At 38.3% G+C, this 23520-nt stretch overlaps 2 protein-coding genes across 3 annotated transcripts in view; one reads left to right on the top strand and one right to left on the bottom strand.

The window, feature by feature from the left end:
• Nucleotides 1-8683, top strand: part of LOC148911541 (protein unc-45 homolog B-like) — a 13532-nt gene extending 4849 nt beyond the window's left edge. The window contains exons 11-33 of the mRNA XM_089029212.1: nucleotides 36-96; nucleotides 351-445; nucleotides 593-725; nucleotides 1684-1737; nucleotides 1828-1897; nucleotides 2060-2152; nucleotides 2407-2475; nucleotides 2886-2951; nucleotides 3717-3811; nucleotides 3900-3987; nucleotides 4514-4567; nucleotides 4699-4839; nucleotides 4921-4965; nucleotides 5037-5107; nucleotides 5189-5255; nucleotides 5329-5442; nucleotides 5651-5701; nucleotides 5791-5855; nucleotides 5929-6046; nucleotides 7216-7307; nucleotides 7376-7439; nucleotides 7537-7656; nucleotides 8464-8683. Coding sequence (XP_088885338.1) covers nucleotides 36-96; nucleotides 351-445; nucleotides 593-725; nucleotides 1684-1737; nucleotides 1828-1897; nucleotides 2060-2152; nucleotides 2407-2475; nucleotides 2886-2951; nucleotides 3717-3811; nucleotides 3900-3987; nucleotides 4514-4567; nucleotides 4699-4839; nucleotides 4921-4965; nucleotides 5037-5107; nucleotides 5189-5255; nucleotides 5329-5442; nucleotides 5651-5701; nucleotides 5791-5855; nucleotides 5929-6046; nucleotides 7216-7307; nucleotides 7376-7439; nucleotides 7537-7656; nucleotides 8464-8604 — 1967 coding nt within the window. The 3' untranslated portion in view covers nucleotides 8605-8683. The remainder of the gene's footprint in view (nucleotides 1-35; nucleotides 97-350; nucleotides 446-592; nucleotides 726-1683; nucleotides 1738-1827; nucleotides 1898-2059; nucleotides 2153-2406; nucleotides 2476-2885; nucleotides 2952-3716; nucleotides 3812-3899; nucleotides 3988-4513; nucleotides 4568-4698; nucleotides 4840-4920; nucleotides 4966-5036; nucleotides 5108-5188; nucleotides 5256-5328; nucleotides 5443-5650; nucleotides 5702-5790; nucleotides 5856-5928; nucleotides 6047-7215; nucleotides 7308-7375; nucleotides 7440-7536; nucleotides 7657-8463) is intronic.
• LOC116295364 (uncharacterized) lies at nucleotides 8634-23520 on the bottom strand. 2 transcript variants are annotated; one of them, XM_089029210.1, is made up of 20 exons: nucleotides 23401-23520; nucleotides 21850-21938; nucleotides 20291-20566; nucleotides 19620-19943; nucleotides 18476-18763; nucleotides 18061-18378; nucleotides 17694-17806; nucleotides 15724-15788; nucleotides 14273-14427; nucleotides 13876-14187; nucleotides 13647-13783; nucleotides 13368-13575; nucleotides 12670-12780; nucleotides 12065-12273; nucleotides 11183-11305; nucleotides 10978-11048; nucleotides 10858-10898; nucleotides 10676-10775; nucleotides 10414-10513; nucleotides 8634-10199 (listed from the first exon to the last, which is right to left on the bottom strand). In XM_089029210.1, the coding sequence occupies exons 2-20, from the start codon at nucleotides 21920-21922 to the stop codon at nucleotides 9942-9944; spliced, it is 3282 nt and encodes a 1093-aa protein (XP_088885336.1). In that variant the 5' UTR covers nucleotides 21923-21938; nucleotides 23401-23520; the 3' UTR covers nucleotides 8634-9941. The 2 variants fall into 2 exon arrangements, with proteins under 2 accessions (XP_088885336.1, XP_088885337.1); XM_089029211.1 differs by lacking the exon at nucleotides 19620-19943.

Here is a 23520-nt window from a genome sequence, read left to right as displayed (position 1 = left end):
ACTCATCTTTTATTCTGTTTGGTTTGTTTTACCAGTGAATGAAGATGAAAATAAGGCCATTGTCAGTCATTTGTTGCTGGCAATCAGAAATGAAAAGTAAGTTTATAAGAATATAAGTTTTTTTTAATAAGTGATAATGATCAATGTAATTTTAAGTTACCTAGCTGTGGATATTAAAAAACAATCTTAAAGCTGCTATCTTGACATGTGGTGTCGAAAGTGGTCTCCAAATGGAGGCGTGGATTTGAAGGCTGTTTTATCATAGCCACAGGTACCCCAATATCACAATTAGGCTGAAACTACCCAATATTACATCCATCAATGTACAATTTTATTTATCTTAACCACAGGGTGACAGCAGTTTGTCGTGATGAATGTATTGATGCCTTCGTTAAAACCTTTCCAAAGAACAAACTGCTAGTTTTGATGTTTATGGAGATGAAAGGTTGGTTTGCAGTGATCAATTTTATGTCATCATTGTTATGCTAGTTACCATATATTGTTATTATAATGTACTGTAGTCCTGAAAGGTGTTCCCTGTCAATCAGGAATAGCATGTCAGTTGAATAGCATATGTTGTCTGGTTTTCTAGGGCTAGCACTTGTGTTGGAGGTTGCTGCTATGGCAGCCCCTCTTCTATCAGAAGATAAGAGAACCCTTCAAGTGTCTGAAAACACCAGAATGCACATTTCAGTCTTGTTAGCCTCTACCTGGGACTCATTAGGGTTAGTACAATATTGTCCAATGACAGATCAGTCTTGTTAGCCTCTACCTGGGACTCATTAGGGTTAGTACAATATTGTCCAATGACAGATCATGAGTCTTGTTAGCCTCTACCTGGGACTCATTAGGGTTAGTACAATATTGTCCAATGACAGATCATGAGTCTTGTTAGCCTCTACCTGGGACTCATTAGGGTTAGTACAATATTGTCCAATGACAGATCATGAGTCTTGTTAGCCTCTACCTGGGACTCATTAGGGTTAGTACAATATTGTCCAATGACAGATCATGAGTCTTGTTAGCCTCTACCTGGGACTCATTAGGGTTAGTACAATATTGTCCAATGACAGATCAGTCTTGTTAGCCTCTAGCTGGGACTCATTAGGGTTAGTACAATATTGTCCAATGACAGATCATGAGTCTTGTTAGCCTCTACCTGGGACTCATTAGGGTTAGTACAATATTGTCCAATGACAGATCAGTCTTGTTAGCCTCTACCTGGGACTCATTAGGATTAGTACAATATTGTCCAATGACAGATCATGAGTCTTGTTAGCCTCTACCTGGGACTCATTAGGGTTAGTACAATATTGTCCAATGACAGATCAGTCTTGTTAGCCTCTAGCTGGGACTCAGTAGGGTTAGTACGATATTGTCCAATGACAGATCAGTCTTGTTAGCCTCTACCTGGGACTCAGTAGGGTTAGTACAATATTGTCCAATGACAGATAAGTGACCTGTAATGAATAAGCCAGTTATTACTTACCTAGATGTCTGAAGTAGTATTTATTGCAGTGTCAACTGCATATTACAATTATGCATATTTTTAATCAATGCAGCCATTGGGTTATAAAGTGATAACAGTTGTTATATTTAACTATTCTTGTATGTCACAGCTTTCTGAAAACAGTTTCTAGACTGATGTTCTTTATTATGAATTGTTTTTCTTTCCTTCTTTAGACATGATGATAAGAATAGAGGTTCATTTACTAGTGATGTGGAAGCAGTAATAATGTAAGATCATACAGTAAGCCGTTTATTTAAAGCTGTGTAATTATTTTAGTCTTTATCAGCTGATATCTGGGTGTTAACTGTTGTATGTAGGAAGTTCATGAAGCAAACAAATGTCCAGAGTCATATTGAAGGTTGCACAGCTCTCTGTGCTTTGATTCAAGTAAGTCAAATACTTTCTTGTTACATGTAGCTTGTATCCTTCACACCATTCTTCATCACCTTGACCTCTTGTGAACATTTGTTCATATTTATTTACTAGATGGTTTACTTCATCATATGCAGCACATGTATATCAGGATATTGTCTTTGTTTGGTTGTTTAGGGATGTCAAGAAAGTGCCTCTTCTTTACTGAAATCAGATGAGATAACAAACCTTATCGTTGCTCTGAGTACCAAAGAAGGCTTGGAAATACAGGTACACAGGCATCAGTTGACTTAAATACCAACATTAACCCTAACCCTATCACCACTTGATATTAAAATACAAGTCATTTTTAATCAGACCTGGTATATTAGTATAGTGTAAACAAGTAAGGACTTGAATTCACTTAAAGCCAATAAATAACAAAGGAATGGTCCCTCATAATCAATCATATTGTGTGCCCCCTGAAAATGGAGCATGATCTTTTGTACATGTATTGTATTTTTATGTTTATGTTGTGTTATCAGATTGTGGCTGCTGAAACTCTGGCCTTAGCAACATCAGACAAGACCCTGTGCTCAACACTAGGAGAAGCAGTATGTAAATCATTGTTGTTAGTAAGACTTAGTGTATTGTTGCTGTACTATCCAGCAAGTTGCTAAGTTCCATATCATGAAAACCATGCCATGGTATTTTTTGTTTTTTAAATGTTCATATTCACTTTTTAAAAATCATTGGTTACACATCATGTATATGGTAATAGCATTTTTTAAACATAAGTGCCACTCTCAAATAAACTCCGCCCCCAAATTAACACTGCATATGAAAACCAAAAGGTGTAATAAGCGCTGCAGCGCTCAAACAAGTAAATACGGTATGTTGCAATTGGCTGGTCATAATGAAAACGTTTTCCATTTAAAGAACAAAAGAATATTTCGTTTGATATTGCTGCTACTTATATATTGAAGTGATTGCTAATAGATATACTGTGTTTTTAAAAATCAAGGGTTTGGCGTCCCTCAAACATTTGTACCACTTGAAGAATGATCGAGTGCGTGTACGAGCTCTTGTGGTAAGCTGATAATGACTAACGATTACTATTTGGGACAGCATTGGTGCTTTGAATACAACAAGTGAATAAGAATGACTAGTGGTTACTAGTTGGGACTGTGTTGGTGTGTTGAATACAACAAGTGAATAAGAATGACTAGTGGTTACTAGTTGGGACTGTGTTGGTGTGTTGAATACAATAAGTGAATAAGAATGACTAGTGGTTACTAGTTGGGACTGTGTTGGTGTGTTGAATACAACAAGTGAATAAGAATGACTAGTGGTTACTATTTGGGACAGCATTATTGGTGTGTTGAATACAACAAGTGAATAAGAATGGTTAATAGTTACTAGTTGGGACTGTGTTGGTGTGTTGAATACAACAAGTGAATAAGGATGGCTAGTGGTTACTAGTTGGGACTGTGTTGGTGTGTTGAATACAACAAGTGAATAAGAATGACTAGTGGTTACTAGTTGTTGGGACTGTGTTGGTGTGTTGAATACAACAATTGAATTAGAGGGAAACTTGAACACAGTGTAAATAAGTTTGTCACTATATTCTGACTTTTAGGATACATTATTTCTTCTTCAGAGTAATTTTACAGTGTACGGGTACATGAAGTATTTACTCACTGGCAAAGGACTAACATCCAAAACATCAAAATATAAAGGCAAACTTTTTATAGTAGTTTTTAATTTCTCTTCTTATTCCCTTGTGCTAAGGGCAAGTGATGGTTGACTGTTATTGTGTATAATCAATGATGTAATGATGTTCAATATGTGTTAGGGATTGTGTAAGCTAGGTACTACAGGAGGTGGATCAGCAGAAGATCAAACCTTTGCTGAAGGGGCTACATTAAAACTTTACAAATCAGTTCAAGGGTAAGCTCTGTATATGTAGCAAGACAGTTTTGGTTGTGACAATTGCTCTTCTGCCATCTAAGAAAATGTAACTATTTGTATTGATCAGATTTTTGACCAAATCTAAAAATGAGATGGAACTTCGTAAGTGGGCTGCTGAGGGTTTATCGTTTCTTTCCATGGATGCTGAAGTAAAGGTGGATTATATTCTGTTACTTACTGTTAATTTTCCCATCCCACTGTCCTATCCCACTGTCTCATCACACTGTCCCATCACACTGTCCTATCCCACTGTCCCATCACACTGTCCCATCCCACTATACCATCCCACTGTCCCATCCCACTGTCCCATCCCACTGTCCCATCCCACTGTCCCATCACAATGTCCCATCCCCCTGTCCCAGCCCACTGTCCCATCCCACTGCCCCATCCCACTGTCCCATCACACTGTCCTATCACACTGTCCGATCCCACTGTCCTATCCCACTGTCCCATCACACTGTCCCATCTCACTGTCCCATCCCACTGTCCCATCCCACAGTCCCATCACACTGTCCCATCTCACTGTCCCATCCCACTGTCCCATCACACTGTCCCATCCCACTGTCCCAGCCCACTGTCCCATAACACTGTCCAATCCCACTGTACCATCCCACTGTCCCATCACACTGTCATAATTGGTTAACTACTAGTGTGTTTCTTACAGCAGAGTTCTTTTTGCAGGAAGAGTTTATTAATGACAATACAGCCTTACATGCTTTGATTGACCTCACCAAGGTTAGATATATAATGTTTGCTTCATGCAAATGAATATAATGATGGAAGTAAGGGATGGACAGACGAATGAAGGAAATAAGGGAGGAACAAGTGTATGATCAATTAAATGATAGGTGTTTGATGTCTTGTAGTGTGAAGACAGTTCTCTATTGTATGGAGTTTGTCAAACTCTTGTTAACCTCACCAACACCTTTGACAAGCCTGAAATCCCTGACGAGATGAAAAAACTGGGTGAATTTGCAAAAGTCAAAATGCCAAAGCTGGCGGAAAAGGTATTAGTGGCTTGACCTTATTATGTTCATTTAATGACGTTTTTTTAGTATTCATTAAATCATTGTGGTGTTTTCAAACAGGATGGTGAAGAATATGTTAAAAGGCGCATTGACATACTTGTTAAGGTAGGTTTGTTCACTTGATGGACAGCAGCACACTAAATGTTATAACATAACGGTGCTTTTTTTTATTTCAGGAAGGAATTGTCTCTTCACTGGTCCAGCTTTGCAACACAGAGAGTCTAGCAAGCCGTGAAATGATTGCAAGGTACTAGACAACCTCTTACAAACAACAGCAGGTGCTCCGGCAGACCTATCTGATGACAACTGATATTCTTGCTTGTTGTAGAGTATTTTGTGGTATCGTAACACATGAGGAACATCGTGGGATTACTGTTCAGCAGGGAGGAGTTAAGGTAAATACTTGATTCTCTTGTTTTAATACATTTTACGAAAATGTTGGTTTTGATTTTGTCTTGCTTTTATTAGGCTCTTCTTTCATTGGCTGAAAAGAACACAGAAAAGGGGATGGACCAAGCAGTTCAGGCTTTAGCTAAGATAGCCATTTCATTGAACCCTGAGTTCGCTTTTCCAGGTCACAAAGTTAGTGCATTTTATTTATTTATATTATTGAGAGTGACTGTTATATGCATCCTTTGCAAAGTCTTCATTAGATGATACATTGAAGATACTGAAATCTGTCTTGAAGAAAACATGTCGATGTGAAAACAGTGCAGCTTCACTTGCCGATGTTAAAACAGTGAAGCTCATTCTACCAGTATCTAAGTATCTTGTTTTTATTTGTTTATAGAGTTTTGGTTTGATCCGTCCTCTGATTAAGATGCTTCATCCTTCTAAGAGAGTAAGACTATCTATTAATTATATAGATTGTCATTCATGTTTTGCTTTTGCTCAGTTCGTTGCCCAATACGTTTTTGTTTTGTTTTCCAGGGTTTGGCACAGTTTGAAGCCTTATTGGCTCTTACCAACCTGGCACAGCTAAATGATGATGTACGGTAAGTAATTATTTATGACAAAGGAATGAAGCAGTTATTCTATTAGCTGAACATATCCATTTCTCTTATACAGAAAACAAATCATAAAGCAAAAAGGAATACCAGATATTGAGATGTTAATGTTTGATGAAGATGAAATGTTAAAGAGAGCTGCAACAGAATGCATGTGTAATATGATTCTGTGTGAAGAGGTACAGTATGCCGTGTCTGCACTGTCTACCCAGGGATTACCCATGCATGTGTAATATGATTCTGTGTGAAGAGGTACAGTATGTCATGCCTGCACTGTCTACCCAGGGATTACCCATGCATGTGTAATATGATTCTGTGTGAAGAGGTACAGTATGTCATGCCTGCACTGTCTACCCAGGGATTACCCATGCATGTGTAATATGATTCTGTGTGAGGAGGTACAGTATGTCGTGTCTGCACTGTCTACCCAGGGATTACCCATGCATGTGTAATATGATTCTGTGTGAAGAGGTACAGTATGTCGTGCCTGCACTGTCTACCCAGGGATTACCCATGCATGTGTAATATGATTCTTTGTGAAGAGGTACAGTATGTCGTGTCTGCACTGTCTACCCGGGGATTACCCATGCATGTGTAATATGATTCTGTGTGAAGAGGTACAGTATGTCATGTCTGCACTGTCTACCCAGGGATTACCCATGCATGTGTAATATGATTCTGTGTGAAGAGGTACAGTATGTCATGCCTGCACTGTCTACCCAGGGATTACCCATGCATGTGTAATATGATTCTGTGTGAAGAGGTACAGTATGTCATGCCTGCACTGTCTACCCAGGGATTACCCATGCATGTGTAATATGATTCTGTGTGAAGAGGTACAGTATGTCGTGTCTGCACTGTCTACCCGGGGATTACCCATGCATGTGTAATATGATTCTGTGTGAGGAGGTACAGTATGTCATGTCTGCACTGTTTACCCAGGGATTACCCATGCATAATAAAATGGGTTTCACGTACTTGGCAGCCACATAAAAAAGGTCCAAGAGGTCCATAGTCTGTGAGTGGTCCCACTTTTCCCTCTAAACTCATTAAGGGCAAATGTTTTGGGATTCCTGTTGACACGCATAGATTGGAGCTGAGTAAGCGGGGGGAAGGGTGAGGAAAAGTAGGGGCTGCAGACAACACCGTAAGAAATTAATTACTGCCCCTTTTTTCCGGTCTTTTCCTCTCCCTTGTCCAATCGCGGTGCGCATCCACAGGAATCCCAAAACACTGTAAACTCGTTTTTACTGAATCTGGAGGGGAAAGTGGGACCACTCGCAGTCTAGAAGATTCATAGCTTTGGTTTTATAATACTAAATTATCCCATCATTTATGTTATTTACAGGTATCTAAAATGTATGAGAATGAAGACTCTCCAACAGAAAGAGTTAAACTAATGACTTGTTATAGTGGAGAAGAAGATGTTGCTCTGAAAAGGTCAGTACTTTGAGGAGGGGAGAAATCTTGAATGCTCTTATGTTTTACTTTCTGGTCGGGTGTTCTAGGGCTGCTAGTGGTGCATTAGCAATGTTGACTGCAAGTGAGAAAGTCTGTCGTCAAGTAGTAAAGGTAAAAAGCAACAACTTTAAAAAAATGTAAGGTGATTTTGAACTATTTATTTCTCTGTGCCAACCGCTATCATTGTTATTTCCCACATGTTTTTCAGGTCAATCCATGGCTTGATATTGTAAAGGAACTTCTTTTGTCAGACAAAACGGAATTAAAATTTAGAGGAGTTTACATTGTGAATAACATGATGGCTGCTAACAAAGAAATCGCTACAAAGGTAAATAAAGAGCAATATTCTCCCTTCTACACGAACAGTACTCCCTCCTACACCAACAGTGCTCACTCCTACACCAACAGTGCTCACTCCTACGCCAACAGTGCTCACTCCTACACCAAAAGTGCTCACTCCTACACTAACAGTACTCACTCCTACACCAACAGTGCTCACTCCTGCACCAACAGTGCTCAGTCCTACAACAACAGTGCTCAGTCCTACACCAACAGTGCTCACTCCTACGCCAACAGTGCTCACTCCTACACCAAAAGTGCTCACTCCTACACTAACAGTACTCACTCCTACACCAACAGTGCTCACTCCTACACCAAACGTACTCACTCCTACACCAACAGTGCTCACTCCTGCACCAACAGTGCTCACTCCTACAACAACAGTGCTCAGTCCTACACCAACAGTACTCACTCCTACACCAACAGTGCTCACTCCTGCACCAACAGTGCTCACTCCTACACTAACAGTGCTCACTCCGACACCAACAGTGCTCACTCCTACACCAACAGTGCTCACTCCTGCACCAACAGTGCTCACTCCTACACCAACAGTGCTCACTCCTACACTACAGTGCGCACTTCTACACCAACATTGCTCACTCCTGCACCAACAGTGCTCCCTCCTACGCCAACAGTGCTCACTCCTACACCAATAATACATTTCTTAATAATGCATCATCACATGGCTCTATATTGCACACCTGTAAAGCCTTTTTGTAAGAAAGCTCTCATATGACATCAATGCATGTAGAACTAATCTGAAAAATTTTCTCGAATATATTGTTATTTTTCGTAGCTTGTTGAAAGTGAAGTGCTTGAGATTCTGATGGTTTTATCCAAAGAAACAACACCTGAGATGGAGCAGATTCACAAGACTGCTGAGAATGCACTCAGTAAAGCTGTAGAGTGGGAACTCATTAAACCTTCTAAAGTATAATCATTCTAGTCATCAAATGCTAAGAATGCTATTCCAAATCTATTTTATTAGTTCAAATAAAAATCATGTGGTTTTATAACACATTTTTGTAATATTACTTACGTTGCTTACAAACACCCATCCTGGATTCTACTATGGTTGGTTCTGATGGGAGACAGGGAAGATCTACTGATTATGTTATTCACTAATCACTCATGTATGAACATAAGGTAGACCTCTGAGCAAGAGTAGCCGTGAAGAGTGACTTGGGCTTATTTAAGCAGGAAGTCAGAAGCGCTTTTTGACATGCACATGGGAATTAAAGGTGAACTGCATTTTAAACAAGTCAACCTTGCGAAGAGAAACTCGGATGGACACAATTTTAATACGAATATATAAATTACATTTATTGTGTTTTGGTGGTAAAAATAATAGCTGCTAAGCCATCGAATCGACAATGTATCAAATTTGTACTAAAATAGATTTGAAGGGCATAAAAATATTGGTTACGTGACCAACCACATACAGTGGTGGTATCCTATCCCATTCATGCATTTACTACAACTTCTCATTTCCTAGTCAGTAATACGAGTATAATCAATAAGAAGTAATAAATGGCTGTCATCCAGGCAGCACTTAGGGTGATTACCATTTAAACCATTCGTTTGCTAATGGTAAGAGCGGGAAAATTTAATTTCTCGCGAAAAATGGTACGACACGCGTCTAGCGGGAGAACCGGAAAGTTTTGACAGGAAACGGAATGACACCATTTTTTTAAAGAACACAACCAAACTTAATTAAAGAAAATATCTTATTAATCTTTTCAAACTAGAACATAATTAATTAGTTTTTCCCCGTGATAAATGGTAAGCACCCTTTCAACTAGACACACTTGATCTGTTATACTAGCCTTAAAAGTTTTAACCCAAAAGAAAAAAAGAGTGGTCGTCACATTTTATGGTTCATGTGAGGTGTCAACTTAACACGCGTAGGAGGCTATCTGTTCACTTTAAGCCATCTTCACATCGCTTTCCTGACGATCAAACACTAAGCAATCAAGACCTAGAAAGTAGCTTAAAAATATTGGTCAACCTTGCAACCTCGATTGAATATTTTGGGCTTGATCACTGTTTCATTAAGTCGATAAACACATTTATTTATAAAATGGGCCTCTATTACGTATTGCAAGTATTACACAATATTAGGATTACACGTGTTAAAACACGTTTGCTTACGTTGAAAATATCGTAATGCCTAAAAGCATTTAAGAATGTGTCCAGTAAATATTCACCTACTGGAGAGTTGTTGAGTTTGATCAAGTGACACAGACCTCACACTATGCAAAGTACTTTGGCCCATTAACACTTTGTTTGGATTGAAGTTTCGTCATCCACCTGGTCACGTGACGTATCTTCATGTATGCCGGGAACGTCTGACGCAGTAGCTCCGTGAATATCTGTATATCTCACTTGTTCATTGGCATTGTGATCATGACTAGGATCATCATCATCCTGTGCAACATGACCATTTGCTAGTTCTGGTTCACTTATGTGCACTACATCGTAAGCTCTCATATCGTCGTCTTCTTCTTCATCATTTTGTATTTCAAGATACTCCTGTAACATAATCAGTAGTATTAATGAACATCAAAGCATCCTTCAACAAATCACCTGTTTATTTTCGTGGGATTAATCCCACCCCTTGCCAAGGGATATTAGTCTAGTTAACACTAAAAAGTGACCGAGGAATTAAAAGACAGGGACTGCTCGCAGTCTAATCAGCCAGTGACCATCGATTAGTATTAATTATGAGTGAGCCAAAGTAACTTACCGAAATTCCAGCCAGCATTTGTTCAACTCTTTCGTCTAATTCAAAGAACGATGGTCTGTCAAGGGGATTTGCCCTCCACGTGTCTAACATAAGTGCATACCTGTAGATATTAAAAACAACCCAAACTTATCTTCCTCTTTGTTATTACCATAAAATAATCCAACCTAGTGAAGACAAATAGATTGATGAATACCATTGTTGCTTCATTCAAGACCCAGACATCACTAGTATTCATCACTAGGTTTGCAAATTACAAACTTACACATCATCGTCACAATCATTCGGCTGTTCAAGTCGGTAGCCTTTTTTGATTTCGTTCAGGATGTCCATACCACTATCCACACCAGCGTAAGGTACAGTACCTGCATGATGTCACAAGTAAAAATATAATATTAGTATATGTTAAAACAGTACCGTAACCGTGTAAACGTCGAGAGTAAAAACCTGCTGTTTCGATCTCCCATAGAGTGACGCCATATGACCACCTAAACAGGCACAAGAAGAAAGACAATGTTAGTGGCCTTGATTTTGTGTATTGTTCACAATAGCAGTATTACTACTTACACATCGCTCTTTGATGTACAAGTATAGTCTTCAATAGATTCAGGTGCCATCCATCTAACTGGTCTTTTACCCTGAACCAAACAATTGAATGTCAGTCTTTGAAGCTTGCCTGAGAAACAATGCTCTGGAATGGCATTTGAAATAAATGCAACTATTCTACTATAGATTATCTGTCTTGAGTACTAGTTAACGAATCTATATTTACCCCCTTCACATCTTCATACAGTTCACTTTCATAGATGTCACGTGATAGTCCAAAGTCCGATACCATGGGAATCAAGGTTTTTCCAAGTAGCACGTTTCTTGCAGCCAAATCTCGATGTACACACTGAAATAGTGTTGAAAATCATCTGTCTTACTCAGCATCATTAAGGCATGGCTCTCAGATGAAAAACTGTTTAGCTATATCATAGCCAGTTTTCTACGAATCTTACCCAAACTTGGCAAGTTAATGTCTTTTGTGAAAAGAAGGAACCTTAGAGCCTTGGTTACCATGGAAACTAAGTCACGTGACAACCAGATCGCCATCTTGGATTTTTAAACAAGCCTTTTGAAGTCCTATTGAAACTACTTCAAAAGTCCTGAAAATCCATATTCCTTTTTATATTTATAATGCCTATATGGATCTAATTGGATATCTTGGAAAATATTTTAAGTTTAATTTTTAGAATATTTTCTATTTTTTCCAAAAAATTTAAAAAATATTCTAAAAATTAAACTTAATATAATTTCCAAGATATCCAATTAGATCCATATAGGCTATGCAAATATAAAAAGGAATATGGATTTTCAGGACTTTTGAAGCAGTTTCAATAGGACTTCAAAAGGCTTGTTTAAAAAATCCAAGATGGCGGCCTTGTGGTCACGTGACATGGTTTCCATGGTAACACATATGTGGTAATTGCTTGCCTTGAAGAATTACTACTACGAGCCAAAATTGGGAAAGATTCATTATAAACTGTCAAAGATATGAATAAATAACTGATTTTCCATCATTTCCTCAAAAGATCCATGCCTTAATGGTGCTGAGTATCAATGTATACACAGTATGATCAGTAGAGGTGGTTAGTATGTTATTGTAATTTACCTTCATTTTCTCAAGATGTTTCATTCCTCTAGCGATTCCATGTGCAAATTTTAGCTTTTGTAGTTTATCGAGCTTCTCAGCGTCATCGGTGCTTGTGCTTGGATTGACATTCATGTAAGCATGATCTGAGTATTCAGGTTTGCGATGTTTGTGAAGATATTCAAGAAGACACCCACCCTCAGCAAGCTTAACAATGACCCACAATGGACCTGAAACGATTCATTTGGAAAACACAATCACAACTGTGCATAGGTGTGAGCGCACTAAGGGCCTCTCATTGTCAAGGGAAATAATATATTATTGTCTATGATGTAAACACGTTGGGGGCTGTAGATCACGATAGAAGCAAGCTTAAGAACACGAGGTGTTACTGAACGGAGCACGGAAAAAGCTGGTATGTTTGTTTCTCTGTTTATTTGAACGACTTTGCGCGAATGTGTGTCCGTCTTCTGATATAAACACGTTAGTCAGCCAATCAGCGCGATATCTCAAATCATTATTATCCTCTATGCCTGTGTGGCACGTAGGGCTGTATATTTAAATCTCAAATATTTTATAATAATAAAATAATAATTACACGTTCATTGATGTAGTGTTTTTCTTACCATTGACAGTACAAGCTCCTAGCAGGCTGACTAAGTTTGTGTGGTTACCAATTTGACTCATTATACTTAGTTCGTTGAATAAATCCCGATGTTCTCTCTCTGTGGCAAACCCTTCGCACCAAACGAAAAAAACACGTTACATATATTGCTTATTTTCTGTGTATATCTTAACAGTCCAATCATCGAACCGTATCAAACTCGTCTGGGAAAGGAAAATACACCTTGGTGATGTGGACTGTGTCGAATCCATTTGAGGCAGGTTTATTTAGGGTTGCTTGTGAACCCACGTTTTGCCCTTGGCGTTCGCAAAAGCTATAAAAATAGCATCTTCGAGGCCGGTTAATGATTGTCAAGTCGAAGATACATATAGCATATCACACGTGATGAGTGATCATGAGCGCAGCGAACGAGTGAAATATTTTGTCAACCCAAGAAGACAAATTTCATATCTTCATGCCAAAGTATAATTTTCTTTTTATTATATATAGACACATTCAGAAACAAAAACTTGTTGAAAACATTTGAAAAGACGTCATTGATATCTTCACTAGTAAGAAATTGAGGTCCTGGATGTACTTCGTATGAAAATACGAGTGGCGTATTTCCCAGTTAAACTTTCCTAGTTATGCTATTTCTGTAGAAACCAGTAAATAGACCTCATAGGCAACAATAAAGCATTACTTAACATTTGCACGTACTTTTTAGCATCTTCACAGCACATGGTATATTTTTACCATCTCGTTTCAGTTCTGCTCTAACAACAGTTCCAAAAGCACCTGCTCCAAGCTCTTTTCCTACGGTTACATCTTCTCGGGGAATTTCCTTCCATCTGCAAGGGAATTCTTCCAAAAGTCTTCCAATGTCGTATAAGTTTTCTTCACGCGGCACAAACTGTCGGGTAGGTATCTGAAAGTTCAAGTATTGATATAGTTATGGGATTGACTTTGACTGATATGTACTAAATATGCCTTACTAACCATATGTGGAGGATGACCATCAGCCTGAACTTCGCTTCTGACATACGGTCTAATACAGAATAGTATGACAACAGCAATGATTATTGCTAATCCTACCGGGAGAACGATGGTGAGCATCACTTGTTTCATCATGATATCTGTATACAAAAAGAGAAGTTAGTAATAATTAGCAATATTCATTATATGTATGAACTTCACTTTCTCTCACTAAAAGTCGATAGCATCTGACCTGGAGTATCCACTTCTAGTGTCTTGTACTTGATACTCCCTTCCGCATTCATTGAAACAGTACGGTGTGACGCCACCTGTACGAAATAAAACTGACCAGGGTCCAGTCCTGTTACTACACCTTTCATTGTACCATCCTTATCTTTCACGGTTTCCACAGTTTTGTAGGCATCATCGCTTTTACCGTGTTTTTTGTATCGGATGCTATAAGAAACAATCTCGTATTGCTTGAAGAATGTTGGACGAACCAACGATAAGACGGCGTATTTAGGCTGCTTGGAAACTATCTGGACATTAGGTGGAGGTGGAGCACCTGCAGACAAACAACATGCATTCGGTCACTGTTTGTTGCATACCATGTATCGTTGTATCTATAAGACATCAGCTATCATATATACCTTGAACAATAATCTCGCCTACGGGAATCTGACCAAGATAACCATCTTTTGTCTCTATTATCATTGTATACAAGATTTCATTTTCTGCGTCTTCACGTTCAGCGCCTGAACGAATGGTAGCTATAACCATCAACGTTGCCATGACACTTCCTTTCCTTTATAAATGATTGAACAATATTGAATGAGTCACAATACACTATCATTCAGTAGAATACATTAGGGTAGCAGCACACATTGTCTTCTAGATGCCGTATTCAAGGTACGGATGTGCCGTGTCTGAACATCTTCTTTGGATAAGTAGTAACCATCCCTACCGACCGTTACCATGCTGTTTGACACCTAAAATGGTTGGATTCTTATAGGTTTCTTCCTCGACTAGCTGAATGAAATGAACTTTATACTTGTTTACTTATTTTGCTTTGTGTTCCTTTGCTGTTAAATTGTAAGAAAGTTGAAGGGTTTTCAAAAACAACGATTTGTATTTATTCCATTAACGGCCGTCCCATACTTGGCTCTGAAGATACCAACAATTACGTCATTAATATTCAACCGCCTCTTAGGCCCCGCCCACACTAATGCGTTTTCGAAAGGCTCCGTTTTTGTCTTACCGAAAAGGCATCAATTGCTTCGCGTCCACACTAGCGTTTTCATAGCGTTTTTGACCATCCACACTAAAACGCTTGAAAACGCATACACGACTCGTTGTGACGTAGCGCATCAATCAGCGCATGCTTGAAAGAGGCGTGTCTGCGATCTTTGTGGCATTTCCCGCCGGCGCGGTTTTCAAACAAATCGACAACACGTTTGAAATAGCTTTATTAAGGAAGACCGAGACATTCTAAAGTTCTCTTTCCACTCTTCTGGGACCACAATTTCAGAAACAAAATTGTCCCACCAGGCGCTCGTTCGAACTGGTCGAGTCCAAAATCTTCTTGGCCTTTGATAAGGCGTTTTTGCCCGAGTTTTACGATATGAGAAGAACTTGAAAGGACTAATGTCCTTAGAGCAGCATCCCTTCTTAAGGTTAAATAAAGCCAGGTTAAGCTCCAAACACGCGATTAAATTCGCCAGTAGCCAAAGCACAAGTTTGTTTATATTCGCCATGTTTGATTTCATATGGACGAGAAGACTGGATCAGAGCTCAGGGGAAGCGAGTGACGTCAGCGTTTTCGAAAGGCTCCGTTTTCGACTGTCCACACTAAAACGATAGATCTCCGTTTTCAAATGTCTCCACTTTCGAGAGCGTTTTCGATGAAAACGAGCGTTTTAGTGTGGACGGAAGGCCAAATCGAATTTGATTACTATATATTTTATGCTTTAAAAGTATAACGTTCATGATTCAAACAATCAAAAAAACTCTATAAAAATCCAACCACGTTAAACGAGTAATGCCTTTGCATGGACTCAGTCAGTCCAATAATGTCAAATGTACTCTAAGTAAATTTTAATACCTAAAATTTTGGATAATAACATCTTGTATCCTTGCCTTTGCTGTATTACTATACAAACGTAACACCTAAAAAGAAACAAGAAACACTGAGTGATGATGTAGATGATGGCTAGTAAACACTAGCGTGGACTGCGTCGGTGTTTCTAATGAAACAGTTATCGTAGATTGATAACACTCCCCGCACCTCTTATGTTTACTTTTTACCTAAAATTCGGCACAAACCTAATAATCCTGGCCGTCCTATTGTATCAGCTTGTAGTTGTCCCACCGAACTTATTTCTAGCTTTCTTGACTCTCTTATGTCACCTATCGTTCAGACTCTACCCACCTACATTAAAGACACTAATCACGCCCTCAGGATCTTTAATGACTTTCATTTTCAAAATTCTCAATCCAAGTTTTTATTTCCCATGGATGTTAAATCTTTATATACCGTCATTCCTAATGATGAAGGTCTCAATGCTCTCAAACATTTTTTTGATCGACGCACCGTTTTAGAACCTAGCACTCCTACTTTATTGCGTTTAGATGAACTTGTTCTCACCCTTAATTGTTTTTCCTTTGGCGACCGCTTTTTTCGACAGATCAACGGTGTAGCTATGGGCACCAAAATGGGACCTATCTATGCTAATTTATTTGTTTGCTACATCGAGCAACAGATTTTTGATCTCTATCCAGGCATTAATACTACATTGATGATTGTATTGGTGCTACTACTTGTTCAAAACAAGACCTAGATTCTTTTATTCTCTATGTCAATTCTTTTCACCCAGCTCTTGAATTCACTTGGGACATTAGTGAAACTTCTGTCACATTTCTTGACATTTCTGTGAGTATTTCTGCTAATCATCTTAATACCACTATTCATTATAAGCCCACAGACTCTCATTCATATTTACTTTATTCCTCCTCACACCCTAAACACACTCTCAATTCTATTACTTTTTCGCAATTCTTACGTTTGCGCCGTCTCTGAGTGACGACACTGATTTTTCTCATAAATGTCAAGAAATGCGTTCCTTTTTTCTTAATCGTGGTTACCCTATTACCATCATCGACCGTGCTATGCTTATAGCTTCTTCCATAGATCGTAACACTGCTCTCACCCCTAAATCAAGCAATTCTAACCTTAACCGCATTCCATTCACTATCACTTACCATCCTATTAACAACTCTATCAAACCTGTCATTAATCGTAACTTCAATTTACTCAACTCTGATCCCACCACGTCCAACATTTTCAAAGAACGCCCTCTTTTTTCGTTCAAAAGGGATCGTAATTTACGCTCTTTCTTAGTTAAAGGTGTACTTCCTTCTAATAAAGGACCCGGTACTTTTCGCTGCTCTCGCAAACGTTGCTACACTTGCCGCCGATTAGGTGATCGTTTTAGAGACCACCTTTACGACATTCGCAAGAAAGATTTATCTAAACCAGTTGCTCGGCACTTTACCTCTGCTAATCACTCTGAGCTTAATGCTATTGTTTTTGGTCTGTGTTTAACCCACGGCAGCAACAATCATCGTAAAACAAAAGAAATGCGCTTAATTCATTCACTTGGCACCGTTAATCCCCACGGGATGAACGAACGCTTCGCTCATAATTAAGTTATTTCTCACCTATTGTTGCTTTCGATCCTTTTGTTTTCCTTTGTTTTATGGCTTGCTTTTTTCTTATTGGTTTGTTTTCTCTCTCCCCTACTATATAAACATCTCTCTCACTCTTACTTTCTATTGACTCCGACGAAGGACTAACGTCCGAAAAATCAGTTCCTATTTTCACTACGGTGTAAAACTTATCAATCTACGATAACTGAGTGATGATGGCTAATCTTCCAAATATCAGCAGCATATAACTGAGTAGATTATTTTTTCTCGTCTACCTTTATCACCCTGTCTATCATTAATGTGGATGTTACACCTTTATATCAAGCCAGCAGTAACTTGTAAAAAAACCAACAATACAGTACTGACCTCATCTTTGATAGTTGAACTGAGGTTCTTGAATATAGAAGAGTCTTGCTCCAGTAGCTTATCATTGAAATGTTCGTTTGTAAGATTAAGCACAAAAACAACGCTTATCGTATCTGTCGGTTAAAAAAGAAAAAACATTATGACTGAGAAACTAATATAGCTATGCACAAACAGGTTAAGATTCACAAATATTATCTAGTCCCTGACTATATTATCTGGTCTCTATGGGGTTTGTAGTTTCTTCTCCGCATTCACTATAGCGTAAATTCTCGGCAAGACCTATGTAATAATTGATACCCACAGATAGATATGTGTACTTACTAGCAATATCTACCTTAGCTAGCTATCAAAAAGCAAGATATATTACCTTTACTAACAGTCATCGTGGTATTGGCCTCCGCTGAACCCAAACTGTTATTCAAGAAGCAAGTATATAAGCCACTGTCGTGGTAAAGAACGTGACTAAAAGTGAGGGAACCATTAAGATGTGGTACTATATATCTTTCATGAGGAGGTCCACTCAGAATATCACGAAATTTATGTCCTGGTTGTATGGTAGTCGTACGATCGTTTATCATCCAAGTGACTGAAGGAGCAGGGAATCCAGTGTAGTTACAGTGCAGTACAGCAGCTTTATTTGGGGTTACAATGACGATTTGCTTGTGGTTAATGATCTTGGGTGGAGCTAAGGATCACAAACAAATAACGTCTTTACTGCAATGGGAAGTATACAACAGACTTTCCTACCTAACGGTATAATTGTTAAATTCATAATAACTCACCACAAATGTTAGTAATATTAAATACTGCATTCTTGCCAATCCCTGCGGCTGTCCATGCCCTCAAGTAAACAGTGTAATCTGCGCATCTTTTCATGTCCTTAATCTGCGTGCTGTTAGTACTGTTTGATACTGTCCCGTTCATTACTATTTGGAACTGATTATCATACACGACATAGCGATAACCAAGTAGGACGCCATTAGCTTTTTCGTTGGGTATTAACTCCCATTGAATCTCAAGATCAGAAGAAGAGATGAACTTTGCTGTAAGTCCACTTGCAGCACTTGGGGCTGTAAATATAACATCGAGGCTCATTATTGTAAAACCGGTTACAAAGAATCGGGAGTAACAAGATACGATAGAATATGGCAAAGTAGACTTTTGATAAGAAATGCAATTAGTACTCAAAGAAAGTATAACGTGAAGAGGTGCTAAAAAGGTGCATTTTTTGACTTTTTGACCCCATACTCAAAATCCTAGATCATCCCATAGAATGAGCATACTGTATTAATCGAGGACACTGAAAAAAGTAGCGCAAAGCATTAAAACATTAATTTGTATTCTAATTAAAAGTCGGAAACTTATAATCTGGATCTGGAACAGCAATAGATTACAAACACTATATTCATGCAACATGATTAATTCTTGACTAAATAGTGTTATTCTTATTGTATAATCAAATATATAGATAAATCGTTTCTCAAGAAATTTGCCACGCAGTCGTAAGACTGAATTACGCAAGCATGATAAGTTTAAATAAGAAAAGAAAAATTAAATATAGACATAACGATAGAAGGACTAATTATACATATTAAATCTATAGGCGTAATGGATTATATAATAGAGTGATGGATTAAAAAAGAGTGCTTTAAATCAGTGCTATTTAGTACTAATTAGTGGAACACTGTAACGTGATCTAGTCGATCTTCTGGTTAATATTTCACGCGAAATTAATCCTTGGACGAGAATAATTTGGACGACACCATCAGTCCACTTACATTGTATTCTCAAACGTTTTTGTTAGACAATTACAAAGAAAAGAAAGAAGAGCCAGGAGATTCAGTTAGTGTAGAGACAAAGGCTGACCATTATAATTAAATGGGTAATTGTAGTCTATGCATTGCTTTCTTAAAATGACTGTCGTACCTCCCTCTAGGGTTCTAATCGTTTTCACGTTTTCTATAGTAGCAAGGGTTTGGTCAACGCCTTTACTGTTGTACGCAGCCACTCCTACTAAGTACTCCGTGTATGGATGAAGACCTGTTACATTTGTCTTGGTCAAAGTAACATTCAATAACAGTGTCTTGTGCTTGCTCAAATAGTCACTCATATCTGCTTTCCTTAAATAATACACTCGATATCCCAACAACACGCCATTCTCTTTATCAGCAGGTATAGGATTCCATTTAAGATAGACACTGCAACAGTCTAGTGGTCTGATTTCGGTTATCTTTGGAAGTGCACTTGGTGCTGAAAGTGTAATGAGATTCAAATGGAACATTCACATAGTATCATCTGATGGTAGATGTTAGTTACTTTACTGTAGGTATCTCTACTGAACATGGTAGGTGCTAGTTACTTTACTGTAGGTATCTACTGAATATGGTAGGTGCTAGTTACTTTACTGTAGCTATCTACTGAATATGCTAAGTGTAATATTGTTATATGGTTAAATATTGAATATAAGAAATACATCATTGAAAGCCAACGCTGTCAAGTTCGGATTCATTACAATAAGTTCGTTTATTATCGAATAATATTCATGTCATTGGGTTAATAATGTTATAAAGATTGAATACAGTGACAGATTGACTTACGAGCTTCGTCTGTCGTGGCTTGAACTTGAACGCTAAAATTGCTCATCCCATTGGAAGTATTTGCTTTGATCTTGACCAAGTATATTTTATAAGGCATTAGCCCGTCTATCAAAAGCGACGTTTGGTTTTCAGGAACAACCTTTGTACTCCATGCACCGACATCTTTTTTCTGGTAATACACGTGGTATGCAGAAATATTCGACATGGCATCCCATTGTACTTTTATACTGTGGGGGCCATTCGAGGTAACATTGACCCCAGTCGGTGGATCTGGCACTGTAATTAAAAACACATAACAACAATACTGAAGTGGATGACAATTAACTGGGCTATCGGTGCATATAACAGTATACTTGATGGACAGATCATTTATTGAACGCCATCGTACTGCCTAAGATCACACATGGTCTATCTATATATGGTTCATCCAAACCTGAATTAACCAGTGTAATTTTTTTAAACTAGACTGTGCTATAAAGTACGTAAGTATATTTCTTATAAGATAGATCTTTTTGAATTGCTCAAAAAATTTGACTGTAATAAGTTTCATAAGATAAAACTAAATTCTAACCATCCTTTGTTTGCACTTTAAACTAGGATTAAGAAGAGCTCTATTAATCTAAGAAACAATACTAGCCTTCTGCCTCGTGTAAATATCGAACGTTTTAAGAATAGTTTTATAAATACGTTATATTTTAGTCATAGATTAGCCTTTAAATCGTATTGTAATGTTAATGTATTGTATGTATTTTTACAGATATGAATAAAGACATTATTATTATCTACAAAGCTTTCGCTGTTGTATCACAGCGTGAGACAATCACAACAGAGCTAGGCTCCAAACTAGGTGAAAGCCCAAAGATCGAATTAAAATTTAGGAGTTGATTTTTGAGTAGGGTATTATCATCATCATCAACATCATCATCATCATCATCATCATCATTATTATTATTATTATTATTTTGCAGAAACAAAGACATATCTTTAGAAGGAACGCCAAGTAGGACTTTAGTTGGACTGTTTTAACAATTATGCACTAGTCAATTGAAACTTTTGCACCTGACCTCCGGAACAAGGCGAGAAGTTAACGCGGATAAACCGAGGATTCAACACGTATTTAACATTGCGAATGCACAGGGATACGGGAAATTTAATGTGTAATTCAACATTTAAATTAACGTGTAATTTAACAATTTTAACAGCAACAGCTTCAACAATGTGAACAGTCGCCGGGGACAGATTTGAAACTACGTGAATATCAAATTCCCCGCCCTGTCCCGGGGTTTTGAGCGGGGGGGGGGGGGGGGGGGGGGGGGGGGGGGGGGGGGGGGGGGCGGGGGAAGGGTTCCAATTCACTAGTGCACTTACATTTATAAGTTGATAAACAGGCAAAATCAGCGAATCAATAAAAATTCGGAGATGACTTAAAGGCTATATAACTCATAGAGAATATGTTTTCCTATAATTAAAAGAGTATATGTAGGTATATAGTATTTCTAAAAACGCCCCCCCCCCCCCCCCCAAGGCGAGTTAAAATGATTAATCTGCTAAGTACCCACCTTGACCGCCACAAACGTTAACCAAGGACGATATAATAACCACGATAATAAGAGGCGAAAGACAATGTTTCATGCTGCAATCGACGGAACTGAGGAAATTTAAAATGTATGGTTATTACTGTCATTACAATATACGGTATGACGTTTCTCCATCTCACAATGTTATCCTACAGACTCATTTAAGTGATCAGTCATTAAGTACAGGCAGGGGGTACTGGTGCAAATAGAGGGGGTGATTGGATAGTCTTATCCATGGGAAAAGGGGGGACTCTTTTGATGATAGTATATGTGTCTAAAATTAAGATTACATAGAAAACATAAGTGAATAACGCAGAAAACAAATCTATTTTGGAAGAAATTGTTTCAAGTTACACGACAGCATTTATGAATTGATTGCTGTACAAACTGTTTGTCTGCAGTCATTGACTCATACCGTCCCACCTACTTTTGGTATCAGTTTTATATTATTACTATTCTTTATACTTATTATATGTTTTTTCGGGGGGGACGTAAATTGCGTCTTACTCAAAGTGGGGGGGGGGGGGGGGGGGGCAACAAAAGTTGACCTGACATCGCTGTAATTAATGACTGCTCCCTACTGAACAGATAGTTTTATGGCACGACAAGGTTATTAACAGGCAAAATCGTGCTTTGGACATCTATAAGTCAGCCCTACTCGATCTTTCTGTGTTTAAAAAGTCTGCAGTTTGAACCAGCCTTTGGCCAAATACAAAGATACTCTTTGTTGCATTCACTATTCTGCAATCACTACTGGTTTATAGTAATGATTCACTTGAAGGGGGATATCTTCATTGAAGTACACGGCACGGCTTCTAGGACAGACCAACGACTGTCAAGACTATCAGGTACTAGGTAATTGAGCTAATGTAACATTTTTTTTGGCCGGTAGTAGCCTCATATGACATACAATGATTGTTTGTTGTGCTGTCGGTTGCACGCAAGCCAAGTCTTGGATGTTGGAAAAACATTTGATTACGAAGAATCAAAGTTAGCCGTTCCGTGTCAGTCTTGTCAGTTAAGATTATTTCAAAGTTAATTGCATTCCTGTGCGTATAGCAGTGCTACCTAAGGTTGTTATTCGATATTGTTATTCGCAAATCGACGTCCAGTGACTTCGGCTGAGATTAAAGCTGGCTGATTTATCCAACTTTTAAAGAACTATCTAGAAGGAAACGACTGACTGATTCTCAAGTCTAATTACATGCATAATTAATAATGGCTGAAGCAACTTCGGCAGTGTAACATGGATCAGTCCTTCGTAACAGCTCACAGGAAATAAGTTCAAAGAACGGAGCTATCACAACTTTGTCATATAAACGTATTTTTAGCGAATTTCTTATATCCAATTCCGAGAAATATCTACTTAATTAGGAAATAATGCTATTTAATGTGGTTTACTTGAATCTCTCGTTGAAGGAACAAACAAGCCATCAGCTGTCTTCTCATCTCCAACTAGCGTAGTTAAATACCTAGGCTTTAAATCACAACAATCAATCATTTTAAATACTATAGTTATCCAGTCATACTTACGCTTATGACGATAAGAAATACTGTGGAATGAAGACAAGATTGTGCCGAGTTTACATTCCGATCGTATGGTTTTGGCTCATACGGAAGTTAACCTTGTCTTCTCAACCCGTTGACAGTGAC

This window comes from Actinia tenebrosa, unplaced genomic scaffold (genome assembly GCF_029948245.1).
Source record: "Actinia tenebrosa isolate PJP-AT-01 unplaced genomic scaffold, QUT_ActTen_1.0 PGA_scaffold13__45_contigs__length_12533684, whole genome shotgun sequence".
Taxonomy (NCBI): Eukaryota; Metazoa; Cnidaria; class Anthozoa; order Actiniaria; family Actiniidae; genus Actinia; species Actinia tenebrosa.
The sequence above is the reverse complement of the archived record's forward strand: the minus strand, read 5'-3'. Positions and strand labels throughout refer to the sequence as shown.

Excerpts from the sequence above, each read along its gene's own strand:
- LOC116295364 (XM_089029210.1), bottom strand. The coding sequence starts at position 21,922 with ATGAAACATTGTCTTTCGCCTCTTATTATCGTGGTTATTATATCGTCC. Across the intron at positions 18,764-19,619 it reads GATTAGAACCCTAGAGGGAG|CCCCAAGTGCTGCAAGTGGA; the intron begins GTACGACAGTCA and ends TTATATTTACAG. Across the intron at positions 13,784-13,875 it reads ACTAGAAGTGGATACTCCAG|ATATCATGATGAAACAAGTG; the intron begins GTCAGATGCTAT and ends TTTTGTATACAG.